Source organism: Canis lupus, chromosome 5, assembly GCF_048164855.1.
Source record: "Canis lupus baileyi chromosome 5, mCanLup2.hap1, whole genome shotgun sequence".
Lineage (NCBI taxonomy): Eukaryota > Metazoa > Chordata > Mammalia > Carnivora > Canidae > Canis > Canis lupus.
This window is the reverse complement of record NC_132842.1, coordinates 8,356,845-8,369,308: the sequence shown is the minus strand read 5'-3', so window position 1 is coordinate 8,369,308 and position 12,464 is coordinate 8,356,845. Positions and strand designations below refer to the sequence as shown.

Sequence of the window (12,464 nt, the reverse complement as noted above, 5' to 3'; positions counted from 1 at the left end):
GGTTACCAGGGAATTTCAAATTAAAAAATGGGAGATAATTTCACATCCATTAGAGCAGAAAAATTAAAAAGTTGACAATCTCAAGGGTAAGAATACAGAACAATGCAAACCCAGAAACCTCTCACATAAGTATAAACTAGCATAACCATTGAGTAGCACAATTTGACAGTATCACATAAAGTTAAAGATGTATATACTCTTCAGCTAAGCAATCCCGTTTCTAGGAATTTACTGTCTCAGCCTTATGACTATGAAAATGTACAGGGATGTTTATAGCAGTGGTGTTTACAATGACAACAAATTGAAAATCTTCTAAATTCCCATTAGCAGGAAAATGAATGTATTGTAGACTATCATACAATGGAATATACTATACAACAGGTAAAATAAATGAACCAAGTTATAGCACAATACTGTAATTAGATTTTAAAAATATAACATTCATAGGGAAAAAAGAATCTATACATTCCACTATCATTTATATAATCATTGAAAACATGTCAAATGATGATATATATAGTCATATATATGCAGAAATATTATAAAATATACAAGGTGATTATATATGTCAAACGACTATATGGTCTATATATATGGTCATATATATATGCAGAAATATTCTAGAATATGCAAAATAACTATATATAGCATATATATGCAGAAATATTATAAAATATGCAAAAACAGATATGCAGAGATATTATAAAATACACAGAATCAGGGCAGTGGTTTCCTCTGGGGAGGGAAGAGAAGAAATACTGTCAGGGAGCTTCAACTCAACCTTCACTGTTTTATTTCTTCTATGAATCAAACATGGCAAAATCTAACAGAGCCAAGTGTAATGTAATCCTGTTTTCTCAGTATTTGAATTATAACACAATAAAAATCAAAATAGTTTCTGCATTAAATATGTGTATGGAGAAATTGGATCTTTCCTCAATTCATTCCTACTGAGAGGAAAACACAAATCATAAGATTATTTTATAATTTTTTGTAACCTCTATCTTACACTGTGTAGAATTTAATTGCGGACAACTCACTTTTTTCCACGGCCTACTTTTTTCTATGTGCTTGTTTCTTTTAAGATGGGAAACCGACATTAAAGAAGTTGTGCTTGCCAGGAACATACTCAGCTGAAGACTGGAGTCCACTGATACTCTGATACACTAATGCAAATACCTGCTTTTAATTTATTCCCTCAGTTTCCAAACTTGGGTTCCTCCGGTTGAACATAATATTCACGTGGTATCTTTCGCATTCAAAGATGTCGTGTCTATCTCCTTAAGGGCGCACATGATATGCCCACAGATTTGCATGAATCTACACACTGTATGTTACAACACTTCGAAAACATGTCAAATTAAATTAAATTAAACATGTTCTGCAATAGAACCATTCCTAAGTTTAAAAAGTAATACCCACCATCTCTGTCCTAATTAAACCCTTTCTCAGTATTTTGTTATCCCCATAAAGGCTTACATGGTTTAGAAGGCCTCTTAACTAACAGGGCAGCAACTAGGCAGGGAAGGTTTGGGATCTGGAGAGGCTGGCTGGACTCGCCTCGTGGTCTGACAAATGAACAATGAAGCACCCCCGAATGCATTCTTGGGGCCACCAGGCTGGCTCAGTGGTTGAGTGTCTGCCTTTGGCGCAGGTGGTGATCCCAGGGTCCTAGGATCAAATCCTGCATCGGCTCCCCGTGGGGAGCCTGCTTCTTCCTCTGCCTATGTCTCTGCCTCTCTGTGTCTCTCATGAATAAATAAAATCTTTTTTTTAAAAAAAGAATGCATTCTTGTCTCGTGTTTTATGCCTTGAAGAGCTCTAAGAATCAGTTTGGGGCATAATTAGCAATGTGTTTAGTGGCATTTATTAAATGAAACATTACCCGCATATACTTAAAAGCATCACTAGACTTAAATTACCCTAAGACAGTCCTGATATCAAATTAATAAAGTACTTCTTAAAATACACATATGTCTTAACCCTCTTTTCTACTCAATTTTTATGATCTCACAAATTCACAGTCATTTGCCTGCTTACTTATGTCAAAGATTGACACTGTGTTTTCAAAGGAGAGATTACCTTTCATTTTCTTTTTTTCATTTTTTAATCTCTCTGACCCATGGACAGAGTCCTAGTTAGATAGAGAACTTCTGATTTTTGTGGTTAATTCTCTAACCCAACTGGTCATTTTGACTCTTTTCTTAAAGATTTTATTTCTTCATGAGAGACACACAGAGGCTGAGACATAGGCAGAGAGAAAAGCAGGTTCCCTGTAGGGAGCCCGGTGCAGGATTCGATGCCAGGACCAGGATCGCGCCCTGAGCTGAAGGCAGATGCTCATCTGCTGAGCCACCCAGGTGTCCTGACTCTTTTCTATGTCACTGAGAATTCATTGTATTTGGAAAGTTGTTTTAAGAGATGTACCACTGACCTTCCAGGCCTTCATTACCATGTAATACCCTAAATTCCATGACTCAAGGAGAAAATAATCTCTAGAATATAGGTAGGAAGAATCAGAAAAATTCACGAGGATAGGTAGTTGAGAATCAGCCCAAATCTCAAAGGCAAGGATGTCATCTATAAATTAAAAATACACTGTTTGAATAATAGGTAATTGGTAATAGGTATTTGGTAATTTCCCTGACAATAGGGAAATAGTAGAGAAGTTGGTGGCCGTGATATCTTAACACTTACAGACCCCTTAATATATTATGTTTAGTAAATTAGCTTAGTCCTGGTACTTAACTCATATTTATGGATTAATGCTTTCTTCTAACATTTTTAATAGGCATCAATTACATGCTAAATAATGTTATATATTGCTTATACTCATACGTAGAAAACGTGGCAATATTATAAAATGTGCATTTGAATATAAATTTGAAAACTGTACTAAATTATATTAATTATAGTTAAAATCTAGAAATAATTTGTAAAATAATGCCTACACTATTCCTGAAATTTCTTTTACTTTTTATCTTTTAAGTTGCAATTTCTAAGTGATTTTAAAAATTATTTTTGCATTAAAAACAGGGACAACTGAACTCCACTGTCAGTATTTATTTTTACAAGTTGGTGGGAAACACACTTAAAAAAAAAAACCACTTTTCAAGTCCGGAGCTTCAAAGGGTGAAAAAAAAGCTTTTTTACTTATTTCAAATATATTACGATTGTTACACTAGTCTTTAAAAGCCTTTAAAATCACCTCTTCAATGTTTCTTCCCCAAAAATCTCAGAGAATGAACAAAACAATGTAATCTACGTTTAAATTTGGGTTTCTTCTGTGCTTCAGATATTTATGTTTGAGCTTTCTCTTACTGACAAAGCCACTTAAAGGGTCAGTGTTACTTTGAGGTTTTATCTATGAGATTCGTGTCTTTGGGGCTCATTAAGAACATTTCCAAAGATTACAATGTCAATAGCACCTAATTACTGGACTGTGAGAAAGGTCTTCTTGAGTACATAAAATCTGTGGCAGTGCACAGTACACAATGGGTAGCTCAGATCCCAAATTTTATCACAGTTAAGTAGCAAACAAATTAATAATGTTACCTGGGTTCTCTTGGGATCATTACTACTGCGTAAAAACTGCTTTGAAATTTTGCAGATCGTATCATACCTCATTTTTTATTCCCTTATATTAACAAGGATATATTTATCTCTCTCTCTTTTTAAGCTATTTATCTCTTTTTCTACATTTCATTAGTGAATCTGTCGTTCCCTCTAGAATTTTTGGATTAAAACTTGCAAAATAACAAAAAGTCATTTTCAATCTGCTTAGAAAAGATGGATCACCTGATATAACATTGTTTTAAACTATACTTTATGTTTTATTTCACTGTTTTCAAAATACCTACTGTATAGGGATCCCTGGGTGGCGCAGCGGTTTAGTGCCTGCCTTTGGCCCAGGGCATGATCCTGGAGACCCAGGATCGAATCCTACATCGGGGTCCCGGTGCATGGAGCCTGCTTCTCCCTCTGTCTATGTCTCTGCCTCTCTCTCTCTCTCTCTGTGACTATCATAAATAAAAAAATACCTACTGTATATTTTGATACTAATGATCAATTTAATTCTTATGCTTATGTTGGTAGAAAAATAATTATTGAAGAACCAGAGGAGAGACTGGTTCTTTTAAATCATTAGGCCAGTCTACTGCTGAGGACATTAGGACCCTGGTGTGGTGGGCTAAGTGATAGGTTTGCAGACTTCATTTGGGGGACTTGGGGAAAGCATGATCAATAGCTCAGAGAAATAGGGGTTAGCTAGGCACATAACATAATCCTCATCACAAAGCTATGAGGTGGGGTCACCATTCCCATTTTCCACAGCAGAGGGACCTGAGATGATGTCAGTAAGTAAGTGGTTGGAGCTAGGATGAGAAGTGAAGTCTGTCAGCCTCCATGGCCTCTCTGCTATATCTCATATATTCCCATTGCATGTGGTGGAGAATGGGGCGATTGGTCATGCATTGACTTGAGACAAGTCAATATAATTAAATGGTGACAAGCCAGGGCCCTGAAGCCACTCTGTCTGGGCTTGAATCCAGCGGCATCACCTATTTGTGGTATAACTCTGGTAGCCTAGTCAACTCTGTCTAGTAAACTCTCTATCTCTGTAGGTTGACTGGGGGAAGGCAAGAGTGCCAACCTCCTAGGGTTTTGTGAGGATTAAAGCTAAAACATGAAAGACATTTACAATAGTACCTAAGTCCACTAAATGTTAACTATACCTAAATTTTAGAAGAACCTTGTAGTGTGAAAGTATAACTGAGGAAACTCTTAGGTTCTTTGGTGTAACACTGAGGATCCTGTTGACAGGGAGGCTAAATATTCAGTAAGTATTTAAAATATTAATATTCTATTTACATAGTCTAAAAAAGGGAACTCAATACAAGGGTGACTTTAAAGAGTTTGATTCAGGGTCCATCACCAGATAGGTTACAGTAATACCTCATGCTATAGAAAATAATTATTTGTCTATAAACCAGGTACATACTAACCATGTGGCTAAACACCTCTTTGATAATGTACTTGTGAATTAGTGCTTTAAAATAGTAATAATGAATCAAACTATTTCCTAGGGTCCCGAAGGGGGTACTCAAGCAACTGAAGGATCTGAAAAACTTGGAATGACCTGTTTTATGAAGACACTTTGGCCCTTTGGATGTCTAGTGTGAATATCATCCAGTAGCCATAATCTGTGTGCTAATGAAAGTCAGTTACTCCTCGACTTAGCAAATTGTAATTCAGCTTTCCTCCTGGCATTCATGTATTCATTTCTATTCATTACAAATAGAAAATTTATTTCTAGTAAATTTTGGATTAACTGGAACTTAACCAGAAAATTCTGTTCACTGGATTATTTCCCCACATTATCTTTAAGGAGAACAACATGACATATCAAAGTTGTATCAGAGATTTAGTAAAGAAATTTCAGAGTTTTGTCCCAAGGCATGTGGTGTGACCATTGTCATATACATCTCCTCTGCAATGCAGATTAATATTCAGAATAATAGATCTTTGTGGAGTACTGCAGGATTATGGATCATAAAAAAGCATTTACATTTGACTTTACCTAGTACGGCAAAGGAGCAGACTAATGAATCATAGGAGGATTTTCAGTAGATAAGGTAGAAATAACTCTATCTTTTGCATTTTCAGGGTGGAGGCAAAGAAATGACGTTTGTTTCAGCTGGGGCTGCCTTTTACTCCAGGTGGCCACCAAGGTTCATGTGTACCATTTCAAATGGACATTTGAAAAACAGTTTGGTTGCCTGTGGGCAATCAATTTTGGATGCAAAATCCTCAATTGAATCTTTTGGGGTATGGGATGCTGCTGTTAATGAAACTCTGTAATTAAAATGTCAGGCCAGCCACAGGTTCCAAATTCAACAATCTAGATTTTTATGAGAAATCATGAGAGTCTCTCTTCTCTTAATTCATTACGATGTTTTAGAAGTAACTTACCTGTGTAAGTAGAATTTCCAATAACTCAACAGATCTAGTCTTCTTTCTCTAACCTTATTTAATTGTTGATACCATTAAAAGGTAGCCACTCTGCAATCTGGCACTGTGTTATAGAGTCTGGGCATTACTATTTTCTAAATGGCAGCCCTATGATTGTTGGAAGATTTCTCTGTACCTGGGGCAGGCACCTTCAGAATAGATATTACCTATAATGTGAGCACTACAGAAAAAGCCTCTCTGTTGCATGGAAGCCCAGAAGAAAGGTTCCTCTCTGCTGAAGTAGAATAGTTTTCAAAAAGTAGAGTTTACAGGTGTCTGGCTGGCTCAGTTGGTTAAGTGTCTGCCTTTGGCTCAGGTCATGATCTTGGGGTCCTGGGATTGAGCCCTACATCAGGCTTCCTGCTCAGGGGGGAGTCTGCTTCTCCCTCTGCCTTTGCCCCTCCCCTCACTCATGCTCCCTCTCTCTCTTTCTTCTCTGTCTCAAATAGATAAATACAAACTTTTTCTAAAAAGTAGAATTTAAAATTAGGGCCCAGGATTTAAACTCTTTTTTTTAAAAGATTTATTTATTTATTCATTAGAGACACAGAAAGGGAGGCAGACACATGGGCAGAGGGAGAAGCAGGCTTCCTGCGGAGAGCCAGATGTGGGACTCGATTCCTGGACCCACGATCACACCTTAAGCCGAAGGCAGGCGCTCAACTGCTGAGCCACCTAAGCATCCCAAGGATTTAAACTCTTATCACATACTTCTCACTTGCGTAAATATTTATTGTAAAATTCTACCTTTAAAAATTCCCAGATATGAAAAACAGAAATTACTGACTCTGGCTATCATCATTAATAAGAATTCAAACTAATAATATCAGGGCAGTCCTTGTGGCTTAGCGATTTAGCGCCACCTTCAGCCCAGGGCGTGATCCTGGAGACCCGGGATCGAGTCCCACGTTGGGCTTCCTGGATGGGGCCTGCTTCTCCCTCTGCCTGTGTCTCTGCCTCTGTGTGTGTGTGTCTCCCATGAATAAGTAAATAAATAATCTTAAAAAAAAAACCACACTAATAATATCATATATTTTGTTCATCTAACTTGTTTAATGGAGAAAAGGAAGCATGGCTATCTCCTGAAGATTTATAGAAGCTTATGGACAAAACATACTTTCATTTCCAAAAGAATCCAGTTTAAAGCCCTGTAAGGACCGATGGCAGATAAAATATGTGAGCAATAGTCAAATTTTTCTTCTAGTTATTAAAATGGACAAATGGGAATTCAACAGGAGTTTCAGGATTGTTGGCAGTTTGACTAATAAAATAGAAAAGGATCCCAATTGAGATAGTTTCTAGTTTTGAAATATGATTAAATTCATTTTCAATTAGCAGGCGCCAATATTCAGAAATGCATATTAGCATTCTTTTATTCAGCACACCTACATATTAGTTTTATAAACTGTCTGAAAAAAAGCCATGCATTCACCTAGAATTCCAAATGCCTCAGGATAACAAATATGAGGAGAGGTCAATCTAGACCAAGTACCCCTTCTGTGTGTAAGCCTTTTTCCCCAACAATAAAGATTCTTACCTTTTGATAAAGAGGGGGAAAATGTCTGATCACTGACTGCATCCAGGTCCTTATCTATCTGCAGGTAAACCAAAAAGTTTCATTATTGAGGTTGAATAATAGCAACTAATTAAATGTTTAAGAAAGAAAAAATAGGGATCCCTGGGTGGCGCAGCGGTTTAGCGCCTGCCTTTGGCCCAGGGCGTGATCCTGGAGATCCAGAATCGAATCCCACATGGGGCTCCCGGTGCATGGAGCCTACTTCTCTCTCTGCCTGTGTCTCTGCCTCTCTCTCTCTCACTGTGTGCCTATCATAAGTAAATAAAAATTTTTAAAATAAAAAAAAAAGAAAGAAAGAAAAAATAATCTACCTACCAAAGGTGTATGATCACTTCCAGAAGATGTAGAACCTGTCATCGAGTTCAATTTAGACTGCACGAATAAAGGCTTCAATTTCTGAAAGGCATAGAAGGTATGGATTTTGTTATCAAGAGGAAGTATTATCAAATCAAATGGATGTAGGATGTTCTTCAGTCCTTAATTAACCAAGACATGAAAACTAAGCTCTTAATTTATTTGCTTAAATAGGGCTGGGGAAATCATTTCCTTGAAATCCATGGAATAGATGGACCTCTTCCTCATTTGGGCTACTTTGATAGAAAATTCAGAAAATGTTTTCTTCAATGGCTGTTCTGACTCTACTTCCTTTTTTTTCTTTTCTTTTTTTAAAATTTGAGTACAATTGACATACAGTCTTACATTAATTTCAGATGTATAACTTAGAGATTTGACTAGTTTCCTCATTATGCTCTGCTTACCCCAAGTATAGTTATCTTCTGTCCCTTGACTCTCTTTCCTTTTGATGATCTCTACTCCAGTCTACGGCCATACCACCCTGAATGCGCCCGATCTCGTCTGATCTCGGAAGCTAAGCAGGGTCGGGCCTGGTTAGTACTTGGAAGGGAGATCTCTACTCCATTTGGGATTTACAACTTGTAACTGACCAGGTATCACAGGGTTGTATCCCTATCACCTCCTTGCTCCAGGAAGCTGTGGCAGGATTGATCCTAATTCCTGGGAACTGAATGGTGAAAAGCCAAAAGTATATCTTCCAGGAGGTCAGGAGCAGTAGCATGCAAGCAGAATTGTTCCCAGTATCATATATTGCAAAGTAAACTACAACAACAAACATGTGCAGGTGAAAAGGATGAAAGGTACACTAAGCATGTTAAATCAAAAAGAGCTCTCAGGTCCATGGATGAATAGTGGCGATTTATACCAAGTTTTCCCTATTCAGGGCTTCTCTCTTGAATTGTGTGATATATACATGCATGCACACGGGGCTGTTTGTGTGTATTTTTCTATTTTCCATAGCCACTCCCACTCTTTGTTACCACCCCAAAGAAACAATTTAAATATTTTATGTGTATCTTTTATTTGGATATGTTCTTGCAAAAATACATACTTTTGTGCATGCTTTTTAATTTATGCTAGGGGTGTTATGTGCTATCCTATTTTGTTGATTCTAAGGCAAAGCCTTCTGGTATTTAATATCCCTAAAATTGGGTGGCATCCTGTAATAGATGGAGTGTTACAGTATAATTGGCAGCACTTTTCTCTTTTAGAGACATAAAACCTTGAACCAATGTTAAGCACATCTTAGATTCAAAGTGAAGCACAGTATTCCTTGTGTGTTCCCACTTCTTTTGCTAAGCACTAAGTATTTTTACTAAGTATTATGTTTTCAGGATCCATCCATTCTGCTATGTACACCTAAAAATCTAGTACCGTACAGTACATAGTACTACGTATACTGCAGGCATGTATCTGCCTCATTTTGTCTCTTTCCTCTTCAAAGGCAATCCAAGCTGTACTATCATATTACCAGTATCACTTCATAGCTTCCTAACCTGCTTCTTTCTCCCTAAGCCCTCTGTAGATGCTAGAATTGTACTTTTAAAATGTTAAGTGAGATCATCTTATTCCTCTGCTCAAAGCTCTGAAAGGGTCCCAATTTTACAGGGTTAAAAAAATCAAAGGCCTATGATTCCTTTGACCACATTTTTGGTATTTTCTCTCCTTTTTTTTTTTAAAGATTTTTATTTATTTATGAGAGACACAGAGAGAGAGAGAGAAGCAGAGGCACAGGCAGAGGGAGAAGCAGGTTCCATGCAGGGAGCCTGATGCGGGACTCCGGGATCACGCCCTGGGCGGAAGGCAGGCGCTAAACCGCTGAGCCACCCAGGGATCTCTCCTCTGGTATTTTCTCTCTTTGCTTTCTCTCCTTCACTTTGCTCCAGGCACATTGGATATTTTGCTTTCCAAGCATGTAAGGCACATTTCCATATTAGAGTCTTCCAATGGCCTTTTCCTTGCCTAGAAAATTCTTCTCCCAGATAGCCATATGGGTCCTTCCCTCAGTACCTTCAACTCTTTCATGAAAATGGTAAAAGAAGCCAGTGTTAAATGTATGACTTCTAGGAATTTAAGTTTTTAATGTCCTTCGTCATTTCATATGTTCAAGTAGTGAGTGTAGGAGGAAGTGTAACCTCCATGGCAGGACTGAAAATGGTAAAATCATGGTAAAATTTGGATCAGAAATAGGTGCTGTGCATATACAATCTGCCTTCCAATTGTAAGTATGAAAGACATATTTAAGCAATACACAAGAGAATGCAGTTGATAATATTAGGTTTCAATATGTCTCATCCTGTCAAGGATGAGAAAAGAATAAATAAAACAGGGACTATGAAAAAAAACTATAGAATCATTTAAATAGTATCCTGGAATCAGAAGAAGTACATAGTTTTAAATAGGTGTATTATGAGATCTAGAGGAAAACTTCATGGAGATTTTGAGCCCCAAAGAAGAGTACAAGAATAAATGGCCTCTAGGAAATATAGGCAGAAGTCTCTGGAAAAGAATAAGGTAAGATAAAATGGAAAGGAATTATGGATATGTTATGGAAAGATGACTGGTGATTAAAACACAAGGGGAATGTTTAAATCCAAATAAGACTTCCTCTTTTAATACTCTTAAATGTAGACAAAAGCTGATGAAAAAAAATCAAGAATATGCATGTCTAAGACTAAGGGAAGATGGAAACCTAAGTCTTCCATCCTAAGTCCTTCCATCCTGGAGCTACCATTCACTTTGAAGGTATTCATCAAACTTAATGAATGAATGCACGAGTTGTCAAAGGGTCCTATGACTCTGGAGCCCAAGACCCACCTAACGTGTAGTAACAAATGTCTACCCCGCTATACATTTGGGACAACAAGACTATAACCACAGTAAGGGTTAATTGCAACTTCAAGTAAGGCTCTCCCAAGCAGTTTGCAAGGAAAATGTCCAAGGTTGGGCCCTTAGTTAAAGAAGAAAAAATCTCTCCTGAGAATTCCTAATCAATAACTAGTCCATGTTGTCTATAAGCTGAATTCACCTGTGGTCTAAAACACCATAAGCTAAAAGCATTTAGTTTAATATACTTCTATAGTGATGGTGCTCATGGCAATGGACAGAAGCACATTAAAATCTTTTATGTAAGAATTCCTCTTCAGTTCAGGCTTCAATTTTTTTTGTAAAGGAAAAGTGAACAGCTCATCATCAAAATCATCAAAAATCTTTACATACATCATGAGTGGCTGCAGTAGAAACAAAAGATAGTGGAATTAGACCCTCTAATCCTCAGATACAGGAATTTTCAGTCATAGTATATAAAATGGGTGTGTATAATATATTTTAAGAAATGAAAAACAAAGCTTGATGATGAATAAATAGTAAACATATTTGAAAAAAGAACCAAACAAAATTTATTTGTGCATTGCTTAAAAATAATAAATATAAAAAGTGAAATTAAAATTTGGGTGACAATTTTATTTTTATTTATTTTTTAAAAAGATTTTATTTATTTATTCATAGGGATGCAGAGAGAGTGAGAGAGGCAGAGACACAGGCAGAGGGAGAAGTAGGCTCCATGCCTGGAGCCCGACGCGGGACTCGATCCAGGGTCTCCAGGATCAGGCCCTGGGCTGCTAGCGGCGCTAAACCGCTGCACCACCGGGCCTGCCCTGGGTGACAATTTTAACAAAAAAAGACATATTTGAAAAATACTTAATAAAGTTAAAGATAGAATGGAATATACTATTTAGAATGCAGCTCAGAGACAAAGTTGGGCCAAATATAAAAGAAAAATATGGACTATAGAGGACAGAAGGACAAAGTATAGTTTCAAAAGAAATAGTAGGGCTAAGGCAAAATATCAATAGTGACTGAAAACTTTTCAGAACTAACAAATGAAACCAATCTTCACTTTCAAGAAGTACAATGAATTTCAAGCAGAATAAACAAAAGAAATCTACAACTAGACACATCATGGTAAAATTGCAGAACATTAAAGAAAAAGAGTTTTAAAAGTGGTTAGAGACAAAAAGGCAATTAACATTAAGGAAACCACAGTAAAAAAAGAGAAAAATTCCCTACTAACAACGGAAACTAAGAGAGAATGGAATGATACACTCCATGTGCAAAGAGAAAGTACCATCAACCCAAAACTTTATACTTAGCAAAAATATCTTTCAACAACAGCAGAAATAGACATTTTTTTTCATGAAATAAAAACTGAAGAGTGTTACCCACCAGCAAATCCCCACAAAGGAAATTCTAATGAATGCACTTCACACATAAGGAAAGAGGTCGGGAGATGAAAGGTCTGGGATGCAAGAAGGAGTTGTGAATAAAGAAAGTGGTAAATATATAAGTAAACTCAAACATTAACCAAGTAAACCTATAATAATAATATGCTGTGGGGATAAAGGAAACCAGATAGAACTAAAATATATGACATCACAGCCTAATAGACTGACAGTGGATGGTGATTTCAATTTAATTGCTTAAAGAAATCTTACTGTTCAGGAGGATGATAAAGGTATAAAACCTT

At 36.9% G+C, this 12,464-nt stretch overlaps 1 protein-coding gene across 1 annotated transcript in view; it reads right to left on the bottom strand.

The window, feature by feature from the left end:
- Positions 1–12,464, bottom strand: part of C5H10orf67 (chromosome 5 C10orf67 homolog) — a 194,214-nt gene that overhangs the window by 14,998 nt on the left and 166,752 nt on the right. The window contains exons 16-17 of the mRNA XM_072825143.1: positions 7,901–7,981; positions 7,547–7,604 (exon numbers count right to left, since the gene is read on the bottom strand). Coding sequence (XP_072681244.1) covers positions 7,547–7,604; positions 7,901–7,981 — 139 coding nt within the window. The remainder of the gene's footprint in view (positions 1–7,546; positions 7,605–7,900; positions 7,982–12,464) is intronic.